Below are 19806 nucleotides of genomic sequence, written 5' to 3' on the forward strand. Positions count from 1 at the left end.
AGGATGTAAAGGTGATGAAAGTATTATTTGTAGCGAGACTATGAGTACTGTTGATCAGGTTAGACAAAGTAATATCCAGTCAAAGTATCTTAGACAGAAAAAATGTAGGCAGGAGAAAATTAATATCTTGCATGTAAATAAACGTAGGGAGGATCGCAGGAAGAGATATCATAAAAGTAACATATTAAAAAAGAAGGAAATAGCTTGTAGTATAAAAAAGTATTCTGAAGATTTATTACATAGGCAGAGAATTAAAACAATGAGTATTTGTAAATATAGAGATATTGAACACAGAGAAAGGATCAAAAAGGATAGTGTTAATAAATACAGAACAGACCCGCAGCACAGGCAGAAGGTGAAAGAAAGTAGTGTTTTTAAGTACAAAACAGACTCGCAGCACAGGCAGAAGGTAAAAGAAAGTAGTGTTGTCAAGTACAAAACAGACTCGCAGCACAGGCAGAAAGTAAAAGAAAGTAGTGTTGTCAAGTACAAAACAGACTCGCAGCACAGGCAGAAGGTAAAAGAAAGTAGTGTTGTCAAGTACAAAACAGACTCACAGCACAGGCAGAACACTAAATCCATCAGCAGAAAGAAGTACAGTGACAGTTTAGAACACAGGCAGCAAGTCATTGCTCGTGTTGAGTTGAGTAGGAAGCAGATAAAGGACAAGTCTCAGGATTTTGGTTTTGTTATGGATCAGTTTGTCGACAAGGTTAAAGACGGTCCAGATTTTGTCTGTTGCGTTTGCCATCGGTTGTTGTTCAGGCATCAGGTGCTGACTTGTCAGAGGGAGGTTTATAGTTCCAGGTCAGAATCGGCTCGTGTAGCGGAGAGGTGCATCAGTGACGATTATTTGCATTGTTGTATTGAAGAGTGTGCTGAGCCCTGTCAACTGGTTCCTTCTAGAGGACACCTTTGGATTTGCTACACCTGCCATTCTAAGCTCAGTAAAGGTGAGACTCCAGCTGAGTGCTGGATCAATGACCTGCAGCTTGATCCCATTCCACCTGAACTGGGATGCTTGCATAGTTTAGAGCAGCACCTGATCGCGTTGCATATTCCGTTCATGAAGATGTTGGCGCTGCCTAAGGGAGGGCAGAATGGAGTACATGGACCAGTCACCTGTGTTCCAGCCAACATTGTTCAGACGACCAGCGTGTTGCCTCGGTCGAGTATGGAAGGCTCTCTGTTACAGGTCAAGCTGAAGAGGAAGTTGACCTACAAGGGACACTATGAGTATCAGTTTGTGGATACTCTACGTGTCAGGCAGGCGCTAGACTATTTAAAGAGAACCAATGTTTATTACAAAGACATTGAGTTCAATGAGGACTGGGTCAATGAGTTTAGTAGACAAGAAGATGAGGAGCAGGAAGAGGGTGAGTCAGACTGTGAGGATGAGACAGTGAAGGAGAAAGGTGATATTCAGGTTGTTGTAGAGGGCGAGGTGGCCCATCAGGATGGTGGTGAGGTTCAGAAAAGGCCTGCAGTTGTTCATGTTGTTGTGGAGGAATCAGCAGACATAATTCAAGATGAAATGTTACATGACAGACAGCAACACTGCATGTTTCAGGACACTTGTCTTATGCCTGTTGATATTGGTCAGGAGGCTCTAGACCAGTATTTTGAGGACATAGTCAATGTAGCGCCTGCAGAGGGGAACAGTCCAGTCCGGATGCTTTCTGATGATTCAAACGAAGCCAAGTGTTTCCCCGTGTTGTTTCCTTTAGGACAGAAGACCTTCCATCATGAGCGGAATCATGCTTTGACGTTGTCGCGTTATTTTAATAACCGGATCATGCACGCTGATGGCCGTTTTGCGCGAAATGTTGAGTATATCTTTTTTGCTCAGTTCATGTCTGAGATGGACAGGGTGGTGTCTAGTGTTTCTGTTGCACTGCGTAAGGGAAAAGGTGATCAGGGCTCTGCACAGATTAGCCAGAGGATGTTGCAGGATGAGGAGTCTCTGAAGCAGTTGTTGCAGTTTGATGAGGGTTTCCGGTTCCTGAGGCCTATTAGAGGGACTCCTGCGTTCTGGCAGTCTGTGCAGAAGGACATCTTTGCCTGTGTCCGTCAGTTAGGCATCCCTACGTGGTTCTGTTCGTTTTCGTCTGCAGATCTGCGCTGGCAGAACCTTCTGACCAGCATCCTGAAACAGGAAGGCAGAGTGCAGACGGTGGAGGATTTGGAGTGGGCAGACAGGTGTGAGTTGTTGCGGCGTAATCCAGTTACTGCGGCCAGGATGTTTGATTACAGGTGGCATTGTTTTCTGAAAGAGGTTCTCATGTCTCCTTCTGAGCCAATTGGCAGAATCATCGATCATTTCTACCGTGTTGAGTTTCAGCAGCGCGGTTCTCCTCATGTTCACTGCTTGTTCTGGATCGAGGGCGCTCCTAAAATTGACCAGAACACAGATGAGGAGGTGGTCGAGTTTATTGATCAGTATGTAACGTGTGAGCTGCCCTCAGATGACGACGCGTTATTGGATATTGTGTCGTCGGTTCAAACACATTCCAAACGACACTCAAAGTCTTGTCGGAAGAACAAAACAACGTGTCGTTTCCATTTTCCAAAACCTGCTACTACGCGTACATTCCTCTGTAAGATGAAGGAATGTCGCTGTGACAAACAGAAGCTGAAGGAGGCCCAGAAGAATCCTGATTCAGAGAACAAGCTGGTCTGTAAGTGCTTTGAGAAGGATAACCCGATGAAGAAGGAGGTCGCAAAGGAGATTTTGGCATCTGTGAGCAAAGCTATCAGGGAGGAGGAGCCGTTTGATAGTGTAGAGGAGTTGTTTGCCAGTCAACACATCAACCAGGATATCTTTGAAACGGCCTACAGGAGGTTAGAGAAGAAGACCAAGGTTGTTTATAGGAGAGGCTTGAAGGAGGTGTGGGTAAACCAGTATAGCAAGAAGTTGTTGAAGTGCTGGAACGCTAACATGGACCTTAGCTTTGTCACCGACGCCTACGCCGTAATTGTTTACATCATTTCATATATTACGAAAGCAGAGAGAGAAATTGGCCTACTATTGAACAACGCCCAAAAAGAAGCATCCAAAGAAGGAAACCTCTCTGCTCGAGAAGCCCTGAAGAAGCTGGGCAGTGTGTATTTACACAACAGGGACGTTTGTGCCCAGGAGGCGGTGTATAGGCTAACCAACATGCACCTGAAGGAGTGTTCCAGGAAGGTGGTGTTTGTTCCAACAGGGAACAACATCGTGAGGATGAGTTTACCCCTCCATGTCCTGAAGGAGAGGGCGTCATCACGTGATCTGAGCTCAGATGACATGTGGATGACCAGCATAGTGGACAGGTACAGGAACAGGCCTGATGGTGGTGTGTTTGACAACATGTGTATTGCCACGTTTGCGTCGGAGTATCGTGTTCTCACCAGGAATGAAATTTCTCCAAACAGAATCGAGTTGAGGAACAGATTGGGCTTCATCTTGAGGAGAACACGGTCTCAGTTTGCAGTTGTCCGCTACATGCGTTTCAACTTGGACAAACAACGGGAGGCTTATTTTCAGGGTGTGCTGCAGTTGTTCCTTCCTTATAGAAGTGACTCAGAGCTCAAGCCCGAGGGCTTCCAGCTCTTTGAACAGTTCTATAACGACGGTGAGGTGACGTTTGGCGACAGCTCCGTCCATAGAGTCAAGGTGGTGGTGGATGAGAACAGGGCCCGGTTTGAGATCGATCCTGAGAACCTGGAGCGTGCTGAGGAGATCGCTCACCATGTCCACGGCCTTGAGGAAGACGCTTGGGGGGACCTGTGTCCTGAACAGGAGCTGGAACGCGACGAGTGTGCTGAAGAGTTGAGAGAGCAACAGGCAACAGAGATAGCAGATGAGCAGTTGGTGGAGGGTCTGGAGAACGTTCCAGATCTGCAGGAACGTGGCCGACAGGTGGCCCAGTTAGAGAGGAACAGGCTGGTGTTGTCTCGTGCTGAGGGCTTAGCTCTAGTTAGGTCTCTGAATGAGACACAGCAGGCTGTTTTCTACCAGGTGAGGCAGTGGTGTCTGCAGAAGGTGAGGGGTGAAAACCCACCGCCTCTGCATGTCTTTCTGACTGGGGGGGCGGGGTCGGGGAAAACGCATTTAATCAGGGCCATCCAGTACGAGGCAGGGAGGCTGCTGTCAACACTTTGTGATCAACCAGACGAGATCTGTGTTTTGTTAACGGCTCCAACAGGAATAGCTGCGTACAATTTAAACGCAGCAACAATTCACCACACCTTGAGCATCGGCAAACAGTGTAGTTTACCTTACATCCCTCTGGGTGAAGATAAACTAAACTCTCTGCGAGCTAAATTCCGTCACCTCCAAATTCTAGTGATTGATGAGATCAGTATGGTGGATCACCTTCTGTTGGCGTACGTCCATGGCCGCTTGAGGCAGATCAAGCAGACTGGAGACTTTTCCCCATTCGGTAATGTCAGTGTGATCGCTGTGGGAGACTTCTACCAGTTGCCTCCCGTTAAAGGGAAGCCTCTGTACAGCAGTCAGGTGGGTGTGGACCTGTGGTGCCACTTCAATGTGGTGCAGCTGACCACGGTGGTGAGGCAGAAGGACAGCGTGTTTGCCGAGTTGCTCAACAGGTTGAGAGTGCGTTCCAGAGACACCCCCATGTTGGAGAGTGACGTCCACATCCTGAAGAGCTGTGAGACGGGCGAGGAGAGCTCAGCCTTGCACATTTTCCCCACTAACCGTAAAGTGAATGAGCACAACTTGAAGCAGCTGTGTCGGACGTGTCCCGATCCTGTGACCATTGAAGCTCAGGACTTCATGAACAACAGGAGTACGGGGAAGCTGGAGTTGATGGCGGGGCATCACAGTGCGGCGTTGGACACGTCCTTAGAGGAGACTCTGAGTCTGGGTCCAGACGCCCGTGTGATGCTGTGTAAGAATGTGGACGTGGAAGACGGTCTGGTCAATGGAGCATGTGGCACAGTCACTCATATCCAGTTGAGACAGGGTGACAACTTTCCTCAGACAGTTTATGTCAAATTTGACGATGAGAAAATTGGCTCCCAGAGGAGGAAGAAGCGCTCACATGCTGCAGTGGCCTGCCGGCTCTCTACTGCCATCGATCCGGTGGAGGAGAAGGCCACCAAGCGTGGAGGTTTGCGTCGTCAGTTCCCTCTGAAGTTGGCCTGGGCATGCACCGTCCACAAGGTGCAGGGCCTGACGGTGGACCGGGCCGTGGTGTGTTTGGAGAAGGTGTTTGCACCTGGCCAGGCCTACGTAGCTCTGAGTCGTGTGAGGGATTTGTCTGGACTGATCATCATGAACTTTAAAGAGAAGTCCATTTACTGCAAGGACACCATCAAGGAGGCCTTGGACAGGATGCCTCCATTTTTGATTGAGCAGCCACAACCTTCATTAGACACGCCCACTCTGTCAGTGTATCTAATGAACGTTCAAAACTTAAGTCGCCACCTGGTGGATTTGGTGTCCTGCACACAGCATTTGCAGCCTACCTGCATTGCTGTCACAGAGACGTGGCTCACTGCACAGTCCTCACTAGACAGCGTCCAGATTGACGGCTACTCCTTCCACAGCCGCCCTCGTGCTCTGTGTTACAGCAGCAGTCAGCCCAAACTGTTAGAGCTGCAGGCTTTAGAACATGGTGGAGTTGGTTTGTACAGGCCAGCAGATTCAGACTGTGACATCCTGCAGGCACCCGATTTGGATCTGGAGTGTTTGGTGTGCCTGTGGAACAAATTCAACATGGTGATGGCAGTAGTTTATCGTCCACCACGTTACCCAAATTCCCTCTTCAAGCAGAACCTGCAGCGGTTGCTGCGTTGGCTTAATCCAATCAGTGACACCATTGTAGTCATGGGAGATTTCAATGAGAACATTTTAACAGGATCATCAATCAGCAAATTAATGGGAAGCAAAGGATTTGACCAGCTGGTGACACAAGCGAGCACAGAAAAGGGGACTCTGATTGATCACGTTTATGTGAGAAGTAGACGGTTTGATGTGGAATGTGCAGTGATGCCCACGTACTTCAGTGATCATGAAGGAATTCTGTGTAGTTTCAGAGCTGGAGGTGACCAGGGGCAGCTAGAGGAGCTGGACAGGTGGTTTGAGCTGGATGATGTGGAGTTTGAAGATGTTGAGGGGATGTTAGAGGACGACTTGGACTGATTGAGTCAAACTGAGCTACGTGGCAGTGGGCCGAAGCAAGTCTTGCTGTGTGTTGTTGATGAGTTGTATTATAGAGGGGACTGAGTCGTTGTGCAGCGATGCTGCTGTTGAGGGTTTTCCGTTAAAGCACTTTATCTGCCACTCCAAATCCTGTTATGTATTATGTGTATTTATTGAAGGTTTTTAACAAGTTTATTTTATGATATGAAATGAGTTATGTATGAATTACAAGATGGTCTTGCAAATATTTTGGTATTTAACTTATTGACAAGTTTCAGGTTGAACCTGTGAAGAATGTATTTGTTCAATGAAATCATGTATTTATAAATATTAGTGGAATCATGGCTCTGTACTGCCTGCAGTTCTTGGTGTCTCTCTGTGGTTCTGTTTGTGTTGTTCCAGGTGTGCCTCTGTGGTCCTGGACCTGGTCTTTGTAGTTGTAGGTGTAACTTTGGTTCCAAGTGTGGTTCTCGGCTTGGCTCTGTGTTGTACTTAGTGCTCTGTGGTTCCAGATGTGTCTCCAGCTGCAGGTTCCCTGGTTCCAGATGTCAGTCTCTGTTTGCCAGTCCTAGCTGTGCTCTGTGATCCACCTTGTCTTCTTTTCTTCCTGATGTGTTGCTTCAGAGTTCATCAGTCTTCACTGAGGTTTGATGTGTAAAATGTTATTGAACTCCAGTCTTTTAAAGGATGTACAGTCAGTCACTGATGAGACATTAATTTTCATCTCCAACATGTTCTGAATGAACGCATCAGGAAGACTTTCAGTGCAACAACTGAACTGTACATATTATTGGAGACGATGTTTTTTTGACTGGTCTGACATGTAGTTATATTATAGATGTTGTTTGTACAAATGTTGCTTTGTTCCCCCCCCCCCCCCCCCCCCCCCCTGAACAGAATCCAAACAAGACCTGTTATCCCAGAACTGTACTAACACCCCCCCCCCCCCCCCCCCCCCTGCCTGAAGGTCTCAGTCATGCCAGTTTAAAAGAAAACGCCAATGATGATCACTGGTGCTCTGAGCACTCTGTTGATGGAGTCTCTGAAATAGCAATGGTGGACTGAGAAGGAAATGTGAATCTGAGGTGTTTTCATCATTTTTTAAACATTGGTCATATCTGAGCAGCCAAGCAGACTCTCTCTCCTGTTATTCTCCTCTTGTGTGTCTCTAATCTGTGTTGTTGAATCTCCTGAATGAGGAATCAGTGAAGGTGTTTACTACAGGCATCTGTTTGCTTTGTTCTCTCCAGGTGAACCTTCTGGTTGAAGATGCTGCTGTGTGTTCAGCTGATGGTGCTGTGGAGGACACGCCACCACTTTGATGTTCCTGGTGGACATTATTTCCTGGACATGGGCGCTATGGAGGACACACCACTACTTGGATGTTGCTAGAGAGCATTGTTTCCAGGGCATGTATTGTATAAAATTTTAGATATACTAACATTTTCAACACAAGATTTTTTTAGGTGTGTGGGTAGGTTATTTTCTGAATGTAAACACAGTAAAGTTTGATTACTGATTACCTCTTAATAATTTTCAGTTGAACTTTCAATTTATAATTTAGTTAATAAATTTAATCTAACTCACGTGTGTTAGTTGTTATAGATGAATCATTGTGATGAGCTAACCTGTGATGATCAAGTGTTGAGTGTTGACTGTAAAATGTTGTCTGTCTATAAATCAATGAGGAGTTTCTGCTGTAGTGGATCTCAAGTGAGCTTACAGTTCTGTTACTTCACTGAGGAAAATTTGAGTGAACCATTCTCCAGAGATGCTCTTCAGTTCTGTACTTGTTCCTGACAAAGGCAGATGTTTTCCTGTATTCACAGCTGGAACGGAATGTTGATGTTCTCTGACCTTAAAGATGTTCATTTAGTCAAACTGGGGAATAAAACATTTTGATTGTGTTCAAGGTCATTTCAAAGTGATCTGAGTTCAATAAGTTTGTGTTGTGAAACTGTAGCGTGGATCATGACCCATGTGACCTGCTGAAAAACTGATTTCAAGTGTCTGCTGTGTTGTTTCTGCAGTGACTTAATGTAAACATTAACAATGGAAGCCACTAGGAGACTGCTGCTGTAAACCTGTAGTTCACACATTGTGTAGTGAATGTGAAGTGCATCATGCTGAGAACATTTATTTCACAGATGGGTATATGTCGCATAACTTGTGCAAACCAGTGAAAGATCAAAGTGAAGCCAATGATCAATGGTGAAAAAACTGCCAATGTGAAAGCAATACACCTTGCAGTTAAATGGCATTCTTGCCTCAGTCATGTGTCATTGTCACTATACGCCACCTGCTGTAGAAACCAGGTACAACATGCAGACTGTTTTACAGCAGGTCTCAAATCAGTTGGACCAGCTCCTATGCCCATATATGGTTTAATTAGGTCACATGCTGTTAGAGTGGGACTCGCAGACACACCAGTCCAGGTGTCCAGGTCATTGGGAACCTTGCTCCTCCATAAACATCCATTTTCATGACTTGACCTCATTTTCAGTTGTAAATAGGCTTTTATTTTAAAGGAATTGTGACCTTATAATTTCAAAATGTGGTACAAGCTTCCACTAACACTTTAATCCGAAATTATGAAGCTGCTCTTGAACAAATGTCATTTTTTGCAAAGATGTGACTTTTAGTTTGAAGGGATCTGAGGCTTTTATTTTGATAGTCATGTGTGGGTTATATATATATATCAATTTGAGTGTCACAATAGTGTCATTCCATACCATTGTCTGTCTGTGTATCAATCTATCCATGCATCCATCCATCCATCCATCATCGATACACCTGTTAAAGAGTGATTTCAGGTGTATGGTGTGTATCAGGTGATATTTCTGCAGGGTGACAGCTGTTTGGACCATTCCAATGTGTTTCAAGTGTTGCTTCCTCAGTGGCTTGCTGCTGCAGGGGCACTGTTGCTTCAGTCATGTGTGATTTGTGGTCACGGTGCGCCATCTACTGTGGAAAGCAGGTACAACATGCAGAATGTTTTACAGCTGGTCCCAGATCAGTCGGGCCAGCTGCTATGCCCATATATGGCTTAAGTAGGTCACATGATGTTAGAGTGTGACTCGGCAGACACACAGTTTCTCTTTGGTCAAAACAGCTGGGGAAATGCATTTCCGTGGACCAAAGTGAGCAAACAATGTCAGAAAGTGATAGGAAATTTAGTTGTCTTTCACTGTAGAGCTTTTCAGAGCAGTCAGACTTATAGTTTTGAAACGGGAGGCTTAATTGATGAAGAAGGTGAGATTTTTGAGCAAAATTTGAGCAAAATTTTGAGCAGAAAGTGTGAATGACGGACTTCCTGTTGCATTTAGGTCATAGGCACGAGTGAGAAAGTTGTAGATCTCGATGAGACGAACGCGTGCATATGTTTCTTTTCTCTGTACCACACTGTGAAGGGTGAAACAGTCCATATTAGTGGTTTTTGAGTGAAAAGTGTTTTGAGGCACATTTGATTTGACAGGAAATAACGGACTTCCTGTTGGATTTAGGTATAGGTATGTCTCTTGGTAAATTGTAGAGCTCGATGAGACGAACTCATCCATGTTGATTTTATTTCTCTGCGACATTCGTGCGGGTCGCACTGTCCATTGTAGTGTTGCAAGTGCGTTTTCAGACTTCAAACTTTAAGGGTTAATAAAATCCACACCCTGAGACTTTTGAAAAAGTTTTTAACAACTTTGTGAGAGAAACTTGTCCTCTTTTATTTGGCACCACCCTGACGTCTCCACGACAAGCGGTCTCGACACAGATAATTTTTAAAGGAGGAGTCATTTTCGGCTGATTTTCATCAAAATTTGACATATAACTCAAAATAGCGGATTTCCTGTTGGTTTTAGCCAAAAAAAAACAGATCCTTTTTTGTAGATCTCGAAGAGACGAATGCATGAGAGTTGGTTTGATCTCTCTGCGACATTCCTGCGAGTTACGGTGGGCTTTTTTCACGTTTCTAGGTGGCGCTAGAGAGCGGATGGAGATATGGGGTTAATTTTTCCATTTTATGAAATTTTTCACCAGTCTGCATGTACCTGCCAAATTTGATGAGTTTTCATGCATGTTTAGGGGGTCAAATTAGGGTTCAAAGCGGCGGCACGATAATAATAATAATAATAATAAGAAACAGACGAAGAACAATAGAGGCCTTGCCCTCAGGCAAGGTGGCCTCAGTTGAGGCCACCTCGCCCTCGGGCTCGGTCCCTAATAATAAGAAACGAACGAAGAACAATAGAGGCCTTGCCCTCAGGCAAGGTGGCCTCAGTTGAGGCCACCTCGCCCTCGGGCTCGGTCCCTAACTAATAATGTCTTTTTGCAGGGAAATGACAGAAACTCTGAAAGCAATGTAGCAAATATGCCAGGCCACACGTTGGCGCTGTTTGTTTTCGTAATGAAACCAAACATACATGCTGCAGAACACAATTCAGAAGAAAGTTGCACTTTTGTCCGTTTACACAGAGTTGGAACATTTTTCAAAAAGTTTAATTATCCCCCATTTATATTTAGACAAAATGTGAAAAAGCATTTTCACCCATTTTCTAAGAAGATTTTTTTAGAGTATATTCAGAAAGTTGCATTTTCCCCCGTTTACAGGGAGGAGGATTTGGAGCGTTTTCAACAAGTAGCTTTTTCCACCCGTTTACATGGATTTGGAGTATTTTTAAAAAAGTTGTTTCCTCCCATTTAAATTCAGACAGATTTGGAGCATTTTCAAAAAGTTACATTTTCCACCATTTACACGGACTCAGAACATTTTCAAAAAGTTGCAAAAACATAGTTTTCAGGTAAAAAAAAAATTCCATGTCCTAAATTTGGGCTCGTTTTGTTGTATTGATGAATTAGGTCAAAACAACTTGAGTCATCGATATACATATAGTATATGTGAGTGTGTGTGTGTGTGTGTGTGCGTGTGTCTGCTTGTTCTTTTGCACTTGTGCAGACTGAGACATTTTAACAAATAGCCCTGGAGGACACAAAAATTATGAAAATCAGGTCACAAACATGGGGTTAAGCTGTAGGTGTAGGTCAGTTCAAGGTAAGGGTCTGCATGAAATGAAAGTAGGCCAATGAAATGCAAAGGAACACACTTACTGAACTGGGTAATCGACTATGTCAATGAAAAAGACTTACAAGGAACGCCATACTGGAGCCTTTTCACTTTGTAACTAATCCTCTCAACCTACCCTTCAGCTTCTCCATCATGTGTCACTGTTGCTCCCATTAAGATGAAAACACGAGCTTGAAAGCATTCTGTTCACGGGCGTTTACTGAACCGTGAAAACTACATTAAAACACATAAAGCACAAATAAATGCAAGACATTTCACACATAACAAGATACATAAAGTAAATATTTGCAACTCAAACAAGTGTAACACGTCCTTCAATAATGATCATGCACCTATCACATGACGCTTAAAAAATAATAGAGACATAATACAAAATAAAATACTTTGCACACAGGAAAACGCTATACCTCATTGGCCCGGTCGAGGGGCTCAAAAGACGTTCATGAAACTGCACCATCAGGAAACAGACTCCACAGTTATTCCTCTTTCTCCTGCATGCTCTTCTTCATCTCTGCATTAACATAAATCATCCTACTATTAACTAGGAACTTTAGTTCCACCTTTTAAAGTTAGGGTTGGCAATCTTGGAAAACTAGCATGTAGCACGATTGTAGCATCTCCCCAAGGCTCCGCCCAGCTCCCACCCCATTGGAGGAGCTCCCGTTGGGAGCGGAGACGTTCGCGGCGCGCGGCGCTTTCGCGTCCTGTGCGTTCCTGGCGTAACCTGTCCTCAGCGCTTCGTTTCTTCGTTTTTCTTTATTTGCACTACGCCAAGTTATGGCGCACTCAACGGTAAGTAAACCCGCAAAACATTCTTCTCCGCCATTCTGCAACGACTCTCTGTCCTTCTATGCGCGCACTGAACCAGGGTCAGTGCGCGCAGGGGGCAGGTCGAACAGCGAAGGGATTTGATTGGTTTAAAAAAAGGTGTCCCAGGTGTTGTGCCGAGTTCTGCATGCCTGCCGAGATCTGCATCCCCTGCTTAACAGCAGTTAAGAGGCGGGATGAATTATTCGGCAGATTGGCATCCCCTGGTTTTCTGGGGCAAAATAAGTTCCACGTTTATATAATTCACATGGTTTGGTAAACGTGAAACTTATTTGCCCCCCCTTAACAAAAAAAAAAAAAAAAAAAAACAGGATACGCAAATCTCGGCAGTATGGCAGAGACGAAGTGTGTCCTGCCGAACACACGAAACACGTTACATATGCGGGTCTTTTAATCAAACCACATGAATTATATAAACGTGGAATAAACTATCCTGTCTTTATTGTAAATAAATGAGTTTCGGACATATTTTTCGGCATTACATTTTTAATTTCGAATCTGAACTTCAATCAAATGCTTCAACTGCGAAGAAATCCAAGCTTTCATATAGCATCTTTTCATTATCAAAAAGTACTTTGCCGTAGAAAACAGTTTGGTATCTCATAGTTTCCGTTTTAGCGGAGCGGACGTGCTCCCGCGACCAGGGGATGCAGATCTCGGCAGGCATGCATAATTCGGCACAACACCTGCAAGACTATTGGTTGCTGTTTGTCCCGTTTTACTCCTGCTGTAGATAGCGGATATTTTCCAAACTACTTTAAAAACACGCTATGAATTGCTTCCCATTGGGTCATAAAGATCATTTTAACCAGTATTTAAAAAAATGTATCTCATTCAGATCGCCAACCCTAGCTTTAATGAACCCTTTAACATTAATTCTAAAATATGATTCTAACTATTTATTTATTACTGACCTTTAATCTAGATCAAGTTATGAAATGAACTAAAATTGTGTATTTATTAAAACTGCTTCTGCTGGCAGTTACATTCACTCTCGACCAACCCGCCACGTTGTTCTTAAACGCCGCTCTGCACACACTGCTCGGTTTGCCTGGAGTTTGGACGGTGCTGTTTAGGATGACTAAGTTTCAAGCCCTATCACAGGGAATGGAGACTTTCGGCTTTGCTCGGCGGTAGAGCCGAGCCGCTGAGAGCGACTCCCGTTGAGTGAAGCGCCACAACAGCCGGAGTGGAGCGCTGCGTTCACCCTCACGTGAAGACGGCGCGTACCTGCGTCGTTACGCTGCCGTTCAGTCCGCCTACATTCTAACTGTACCCTATGCAGTGGAGGCATGACACAGATTTTGGAAATACCGACCCATGCTGGTCGAGCCATCCCTTGCCAGCAGAAATTGTGAAGTGGAAACGAGGGTTAGGTTAGGGTTGGGGTTAGTGCTAAGGTGGTTGGAAACTGAGTGGAGTGGAGCTGAGTCAGTGTGTGTGTTCCTGGCCCTTTAAGCCTGTTGTGATTGAAGGGACAGCGTGTGTGTCTGTGAGTCAGCCGGTGCATCGGGCCTATGCTGTGCGAGTATGTGTGTGTGTGTTGAGAGAGAGAGAGAGAGAGAGAGAGAGAGGTGGAGGGGTGGGTGGGGTGTCCAATCGAGACAGCTGAGAGCTGCAGCTCCACCGGTCGCTGTCTCAGTCGTTATTCACTTTAGTGTCTTCTCTCCATTTGTTCAGTTCTCTCTCTCTCTCTCTCTGATGTCCATGTATGGGATCATACTGCCATACTTAGCTGTGCTGCACTGGAGCCATGCTGCGGGTCTTTATTTTGTGTGCAGAGCGCCTGCAGACGCCGGACGACGACATCAGCGACTCCTACTGCACCGTCACCTATGAAGGTATGGACGACGTGGGCCCGACGCCGAAGTCGCTCCCGGGACACGCAGGCCAGTCGCTAATATCCCCTGGAACAGCTGAGAGGTTATTCTGGGAAAGCCTCGGGCCACACATCTTTCACTGGGTGGGGTGGTGGTGGAAGGGTGGGGACGGGGAGTGGGGGGGGGGGGGGGGGGGGGGGACTGAGGAGCGAGAACAGAGGATGCAGTAGAAAGGATGGAATCCAGCAAAGCTTGGTTCTGTTCATGGTCACCAGAGTTTATCCTCCCAGAATTCCTCTCTCCAGTGGCGAGTCCAGGTCTTATTGTGTTTGGTCGGCCAGTGCTGTATGTAGGAAGCAGTTGGTTCAGAAACAGGATGCAGGTAATTGTAAAGTCTTTGCTATAAGAAGGGGAACACGGCTGTCTAAAAATGACACACTTCTCAAGATTATGATTTACCTTTGTTTACATTTACAGATCAGGAAAAGTTAGTTGGGTTTTGAATAATTCGCTCATACTGGAATATCAGCAGGTGGGACACGGATTAAAATACTGTGCACCCCTGTCAGACGATCCGATGATCACCCGAATGAACACAGAGAAACCTCAATATATTGCTTTAACAAAGCAAATGTAACCAGTCACCAAAGTTATGTGACTTGACAGCAATGGTGCATAAAAGCCTGAACTTCTGCCAATGTGAAAATGAATGTGTAACATGCAAATGTATATATAAAGTAAAATAATTTATTCTTATGAGAGGTTGTGCAAAACCCGAACAGCTAGATTCAAGTATTGTCTCCCACACTCAGAAAAAGTCCCTGTGATAAATAAATCTGGTCACAGACATCATTAAAAGGCACGACCTCAAGACAAATACAACATCTCTTGAGCAGAAGTTTTATTTCAGGGTCCATCTGGCCTTCCTGAGAGCTACTGTATTTATTTCTGTGGTGACATTTATCAGTGTGTCTGCGTGTGTGTGTGTGTGTGTGTGTGTGTTTTAAATGTATCATGAACTCATGACACTTCGGTGCACAATAGTTTCCCTGTGTAACAGAGGCCATTCCCTGCAGCACGTGATCCATTGTGGTTGAATCTTTCTAGGTTTTGATTACAGTAAATAATAGCGATATTTCAGGATGCCTTGATAAATAAAAAATACACTACTTGTTCCTTGAATTACTGAAACTGCACATAACTCAAATTTGACCTTGTTAAACTTTATTTCTTATTTGTTCAGCCAAGCTAAGCTAAGCTAAGATCTGAAGCTGAAACTACAGTATTACAGTACCAGTATCATAATGTGTAAGATAGCTTATACCTGAAAGAAGAGCTGTTGATCTCAACTAAGTTTGAAGATACTACTTAAAAAAATAGCTTTATTAACAGATTTTGTACCAATAGCTGTGTGTGCTATAGCCTATCGCTGCTTGAATCAGGAGCTCAGGTTGCTATTTTTCTGAAAGCTAAATCGAAAAAAATATTTACACATTTCATGTAAAAATAGATGATTTTTTTCGGCATTTTTGCTTCAGAAAAGTTCCACGTTTACGCTGCAGAAATACTGATAGTTATGTAGTTAGCATAATAGGCCACTGGAGGGCGCTGTTGTTTGTTTTTGTAGTGAAACAATCCATTAAAACCATTAACGATGGCAGATTTGCGGCCGATTTGGATTGATATTCGCTCAGAAACCAGACATGCATGCATGATGGTGAAAGCACCAGCGAATGGTGGAACGAGGACTCGCTCGACCTCCCCCCTCCCCCCTGGATATGTGATATTCACTCTGCTTTAATTCACTTCCTCCTCCTGCGAGCTGCCTCTGCTGCATCTGCTCCCCAAAGCCACCACATCGCTTCCTTTATGAGAGGTCTGTCACAGTGTCATGAAAACCGATCAGCTTCCATTACTGTCTGTCTGATGCAGTACTGACTGGAAGCAGTCATAAGATGAGGAGTCCTGCTTCCTCCTTTCACTCTACTAGAGCCTTTACTGTAGGAAACATTTCTTCATTCTAAAGCAGCAATGTGTGGAACCAAAACCTCCAAACCGTCAGAGACGTGAGGGCGAGAGAAACCCGTCAGAGTGACGGTCTTCACCCCGACTTCAACGGAGAAAGTAGCACTCACAGAAATAGATGTTTAACATGTCAAGAAGTGACACTTAAACTTTTCTGCACATTATAAAAAATGAATGAATGAACCAATTAAATTTCAGGACATGATATTGGAATTATAGTCTGGTGCAAATTATGCTTAAAGCTCGGAAAGAAACTTAGCCATCAGTGTTCGGAACAGATTTACAAAACGAGAAATAAAGAAAGCTCTTGCTGTGTAAATTGACATCGCTTTCAAAATGTGGCCACATTAATGTGAAGATATGATTTAGTCTAACAATATATAATGTTTTTTTTTTTTATTTGACTATACATATTTGTGTCACATGAGTATATTTTCATGCTCAGTTATGAAGTCCAGTTCACAGCTGACTGCATCGTGAGGATCAGACGAGCCGAGCTTCATGTTTTCCCTTCACATGATCTGAAGCGTCACAATCGCCGAGACGATGCGCATGTTCTCCTCTGGCCTGTGCATATCGCTGGGACACTGTCAGAGAGTCATATGACACTTCATTATCAACGCCTGTGAATAGACGGCAATAAAGTCCTGCAGAAAATCAGTGTGTGAAACCTGAGAGATCAGGACAAGAGATCAAGACTGCTTTCAGTTTCCCTCTTGTGGGCCTGTAATAAATAGAAACAATAAAAAAAACACACTTTTTTAAAGAAACATAGACATGAGATTAATCATATTCCAATAATTTTGGGACAATTTTAACTGACACTTGAAATGCATAAATGAAAATGATGTAGTTTTCATGTTGGACCACTAGTGGGTGCTCTCGTTTGTTTTTGTAATGGAGCTACACACACATTTTTATTTGTCTTTTTTTTAATCATATTTTCAATAATTTCCACTTTTTGTTTTTCCCAAAAAGTTGCATTTAATGCATAAAACCAAAGAGTTCATCTTTTGAAAAATTGGAATATATGACTTGACACAAAATACAGTCACAAGTTGTAATAACGTCTAGAGCAGGTTTAAATTAAACAAGAATTTCTGCTTTTTTAAGCTGTTTAAGTGACATTTTGTGACATCTCAAAATGTGGCTCTTTCTATTCTGACTTTAAAAGCAATGCAGGATCTCTTCAGTTGATCTGATTTTGAACCAACAATCGAATTCAGTACAAGTATTAATCGATTGAATCCTAATAAAACATTTTAATATCTGCTTAAATGTGAGTGACATTACTAAATTTACATTACTACATTTCTAAAATTACTAATACATTACTAAAATTAATCCTATTTGCAGATGACACAAATATATTTTATTCTAATGATGATTATAATGATCTAATCCATAATATAAATAATGAATTAATGAAATTGAAAGCATGGATGGACATTAACAAATTATCCTTAAATCTAAGCAAAACTAAAGTAATGTTCTTTGGATACTACAATGTCAATTTAGACCCCGTAATAAATATTGATGGCGTAGACTTAGATACTGTTTCCGAAATTAAATTTTTGGGATTAACTATTGACAGCAAAATAACCTGGAAATCCCACATAAGACACATACAAGGTAAAGTCTCCAAAAGCATTTCAATCATTAATAAGGCTAAACACTATTTAGATTATCATGCATTACTGTTATTATATTGCTCATTAGTTTTGCCTTATCTAACTTACTGTGTTGAGGTTTGGGGTAATAATTACAAAGGTTCATTACATCCCCTCATTATACTCCAAAAACGTGCAGTAAGAATCATACATAAGGTAGGATATTACGACCACACTAACACTTTATTTTTGCAGGCAAATCTTTTGAAACTCCCTGATTTGGTTGAGTTTTATACAGTCCAGGTTCTATTCAAAGCTAGTAAAAACACACTGCCGGTGAATCTCCAGAAGCTATTCATGCTGAGAGAAGGGGGCTATAATTTGAGGGGATGTGGTAACTTTAAGATTAAAGCAGCGCGGACCACCAGAAAGTGCTTCTGTGTGTCTGTATGGGGAGTGAAACTTTGGAATCAACTGGGACCACAACTTAGACAATGTCCAAATATTCATCTGTTTAAATCCAGATTTAAAAATATGGTATTCTCACGATACAGAGGTTTTGTGTTGGGCTAATTCATAAATGTGTTCTTAATTATCAATTATTTAAAGTGTTATATGTATTATATAAGACTATTTTACTAGATTACTGGTCAATTATAGTATTTAATATTCAGTCATATATTGGTGGTATTATTATTACTATTACTGTTATTATTATTATTACTACTACTGCTACATTTGTCACTACAATTACATCATCAACATATGATACTTGATATTACTATTACTACAACTACTATGATATCTTAATCAAGCACAATACTTTGATGTTGTGTTATTATATCTATTATCAATGTGTAACATGTTATTTTACTTTGCAAACATAAAATCAATATAGTAAGTGATAATTGTGCTAATCTTAAACAAATACATAATAAATATTACACTTAACAAGTCTTTAGTATAGGGCAGGCAAGGGGGGCTCTGCTGCTGGGAGGCCACCACCATCTAGCAGTAGACTCCCAATTCTTGTCTTTTTAATGCACAGTACAGACACTTCCAAAGGGTGGTCCTGTTGCCTGAGGACTGCCCCCCTCTGGCAGCAGGTCCATATAACACCATGCTTAAACTAAAGTTAAATATAAACTATTAGCACCATTGATTACAATTACTGGGGATATCCTTCTATATGTTGATATGTGTTGATGATGTGATAAGGGCGGTGGTATTAATAATGGTAATAGGTATGTTTATGTGTATGGGTGTTTGTGTATATGTGTGTATGTATGTATGTATGTATATGTGTATATATATGTATGTGCATGTGTGTGTATGTATGTATGTGTGTATATATGTGTATGTGTGTGTTTGTGTGTGTATATATATATATATATATATATATATATATATATATATATGTGTGTGTGTGTGTGTGTGTGTCTGTATACACACACACACACACACACACACACACATACATATATATATATATATATATATATATATATATATATATATATATATATATATATATGGTAATAGGTATGTTTATGTGTATGGGTGTTTGTGTATATGTGTGTATGTATGTATATGTGTATATATATGTGTGTGTGTGTGTGTGTGTGTATATATATATGTATATATGTATGCGTGTGTATATATATATATATATATATATATATATATATATATATATATATATATATATATATATATATATACCTAACGATGTTTAGGAAGACAAGGGGTGGGAGTTAACAAGTTATCTTCATCCCACTCCTTTTTGAGGCACAGTCAAATTTGAAAACAACATATGTCTAGTTCTTAATTGTAAATATTGTTGTTGGGGTTTTGTTTGTTTTTGTTATTTCTTCTTTTTTTTATATAATTAATTTTTTTTTCTCTTCTTTTTCATTTTTTGTTATTATTGTTATTATTATTATTATTATTATTATTATTATTATTATTATTATTATTATTATTATTATTATTTTATATTGCTTCTGTATAATCTTTTTTTTTTTCTCTGCCCAGTGTGGGGAATTTTGTGTTAGTTATTGTGCAATATATTTTGTGTTGCTTTTCCTGTACCTCGAATAAATGTATTCATTCATTCATTCATTCATTCAATGAAAATGGCTGTGTATGTACGTGTACTCAACAGATTTAGTGTGTTTAAATAACTTGGCCCACTCCTCGAAAATCACAGTTTTAGAGTTAAAAGTGAACATCGGTTTAAAATCAGTTCCTAAAATATAAAACGATCAGCTTGACGGTGGGGTTAAAAGAGATAGATGT

General features: G+C 42.1%; 2 protein-coding genes across 2 annotated transcripts in view; both read left to right on the plus strand.

Annotated features, from left to right (window-relative positions):
- Positions 1-259: 259 nt before the first annotated feature.
- LOC115382524 (uncharacterized) lies at positions 260-6151 on the plus strand. Its single transcript, XM_030084278.1, has one exon. The coding sequence runs from the start codon at positions 260-262 to the stop codon at positions 6149-6151; it is 5892 nt and encodes a 1963-aa protein (XP_029940138.1).
- Positions 6152-13757: 7606 nt separating this feature from the next.
- The window catches only part of dysf (dysferlin, limb girdle muscular dystrophy 2B (autosomal recessive)), a 73686-nt gene continuing 67637 nt past the window's right edge, over positions 13758-19806 (plus strand). Inside the window, 1 exon segment of the mRNA XM_030088043.1 lies at positions 13758-13894. Coding sequence (XP_029943903.1) covers positions 13807-13894 — 88 coding nt within the window. The 5' untranslated portion in view covers positions 13758-13806.

Source organism: Salarias fasciatus, chromosome 3 (assembly GCF_902148845.1).
Source record: "Salarias fasciatus chromosome 3, fSalaFa1.1, whole genome shotgun sequence".
NCBI lineage: Eukaryota > Metazoa > Chordata > Actinopteri > Blenniiformes > Blenniidae > Salarias > Salarias fasciatus.

Coding starts and splice junctions, on each gene's coding strand:
- LOC115382524 (XM_030084278.1), top strand. CDS start 260: ATGAGTATTTGTAAATATAGAGATATTGAACACAGAGAAAGGATCAAA.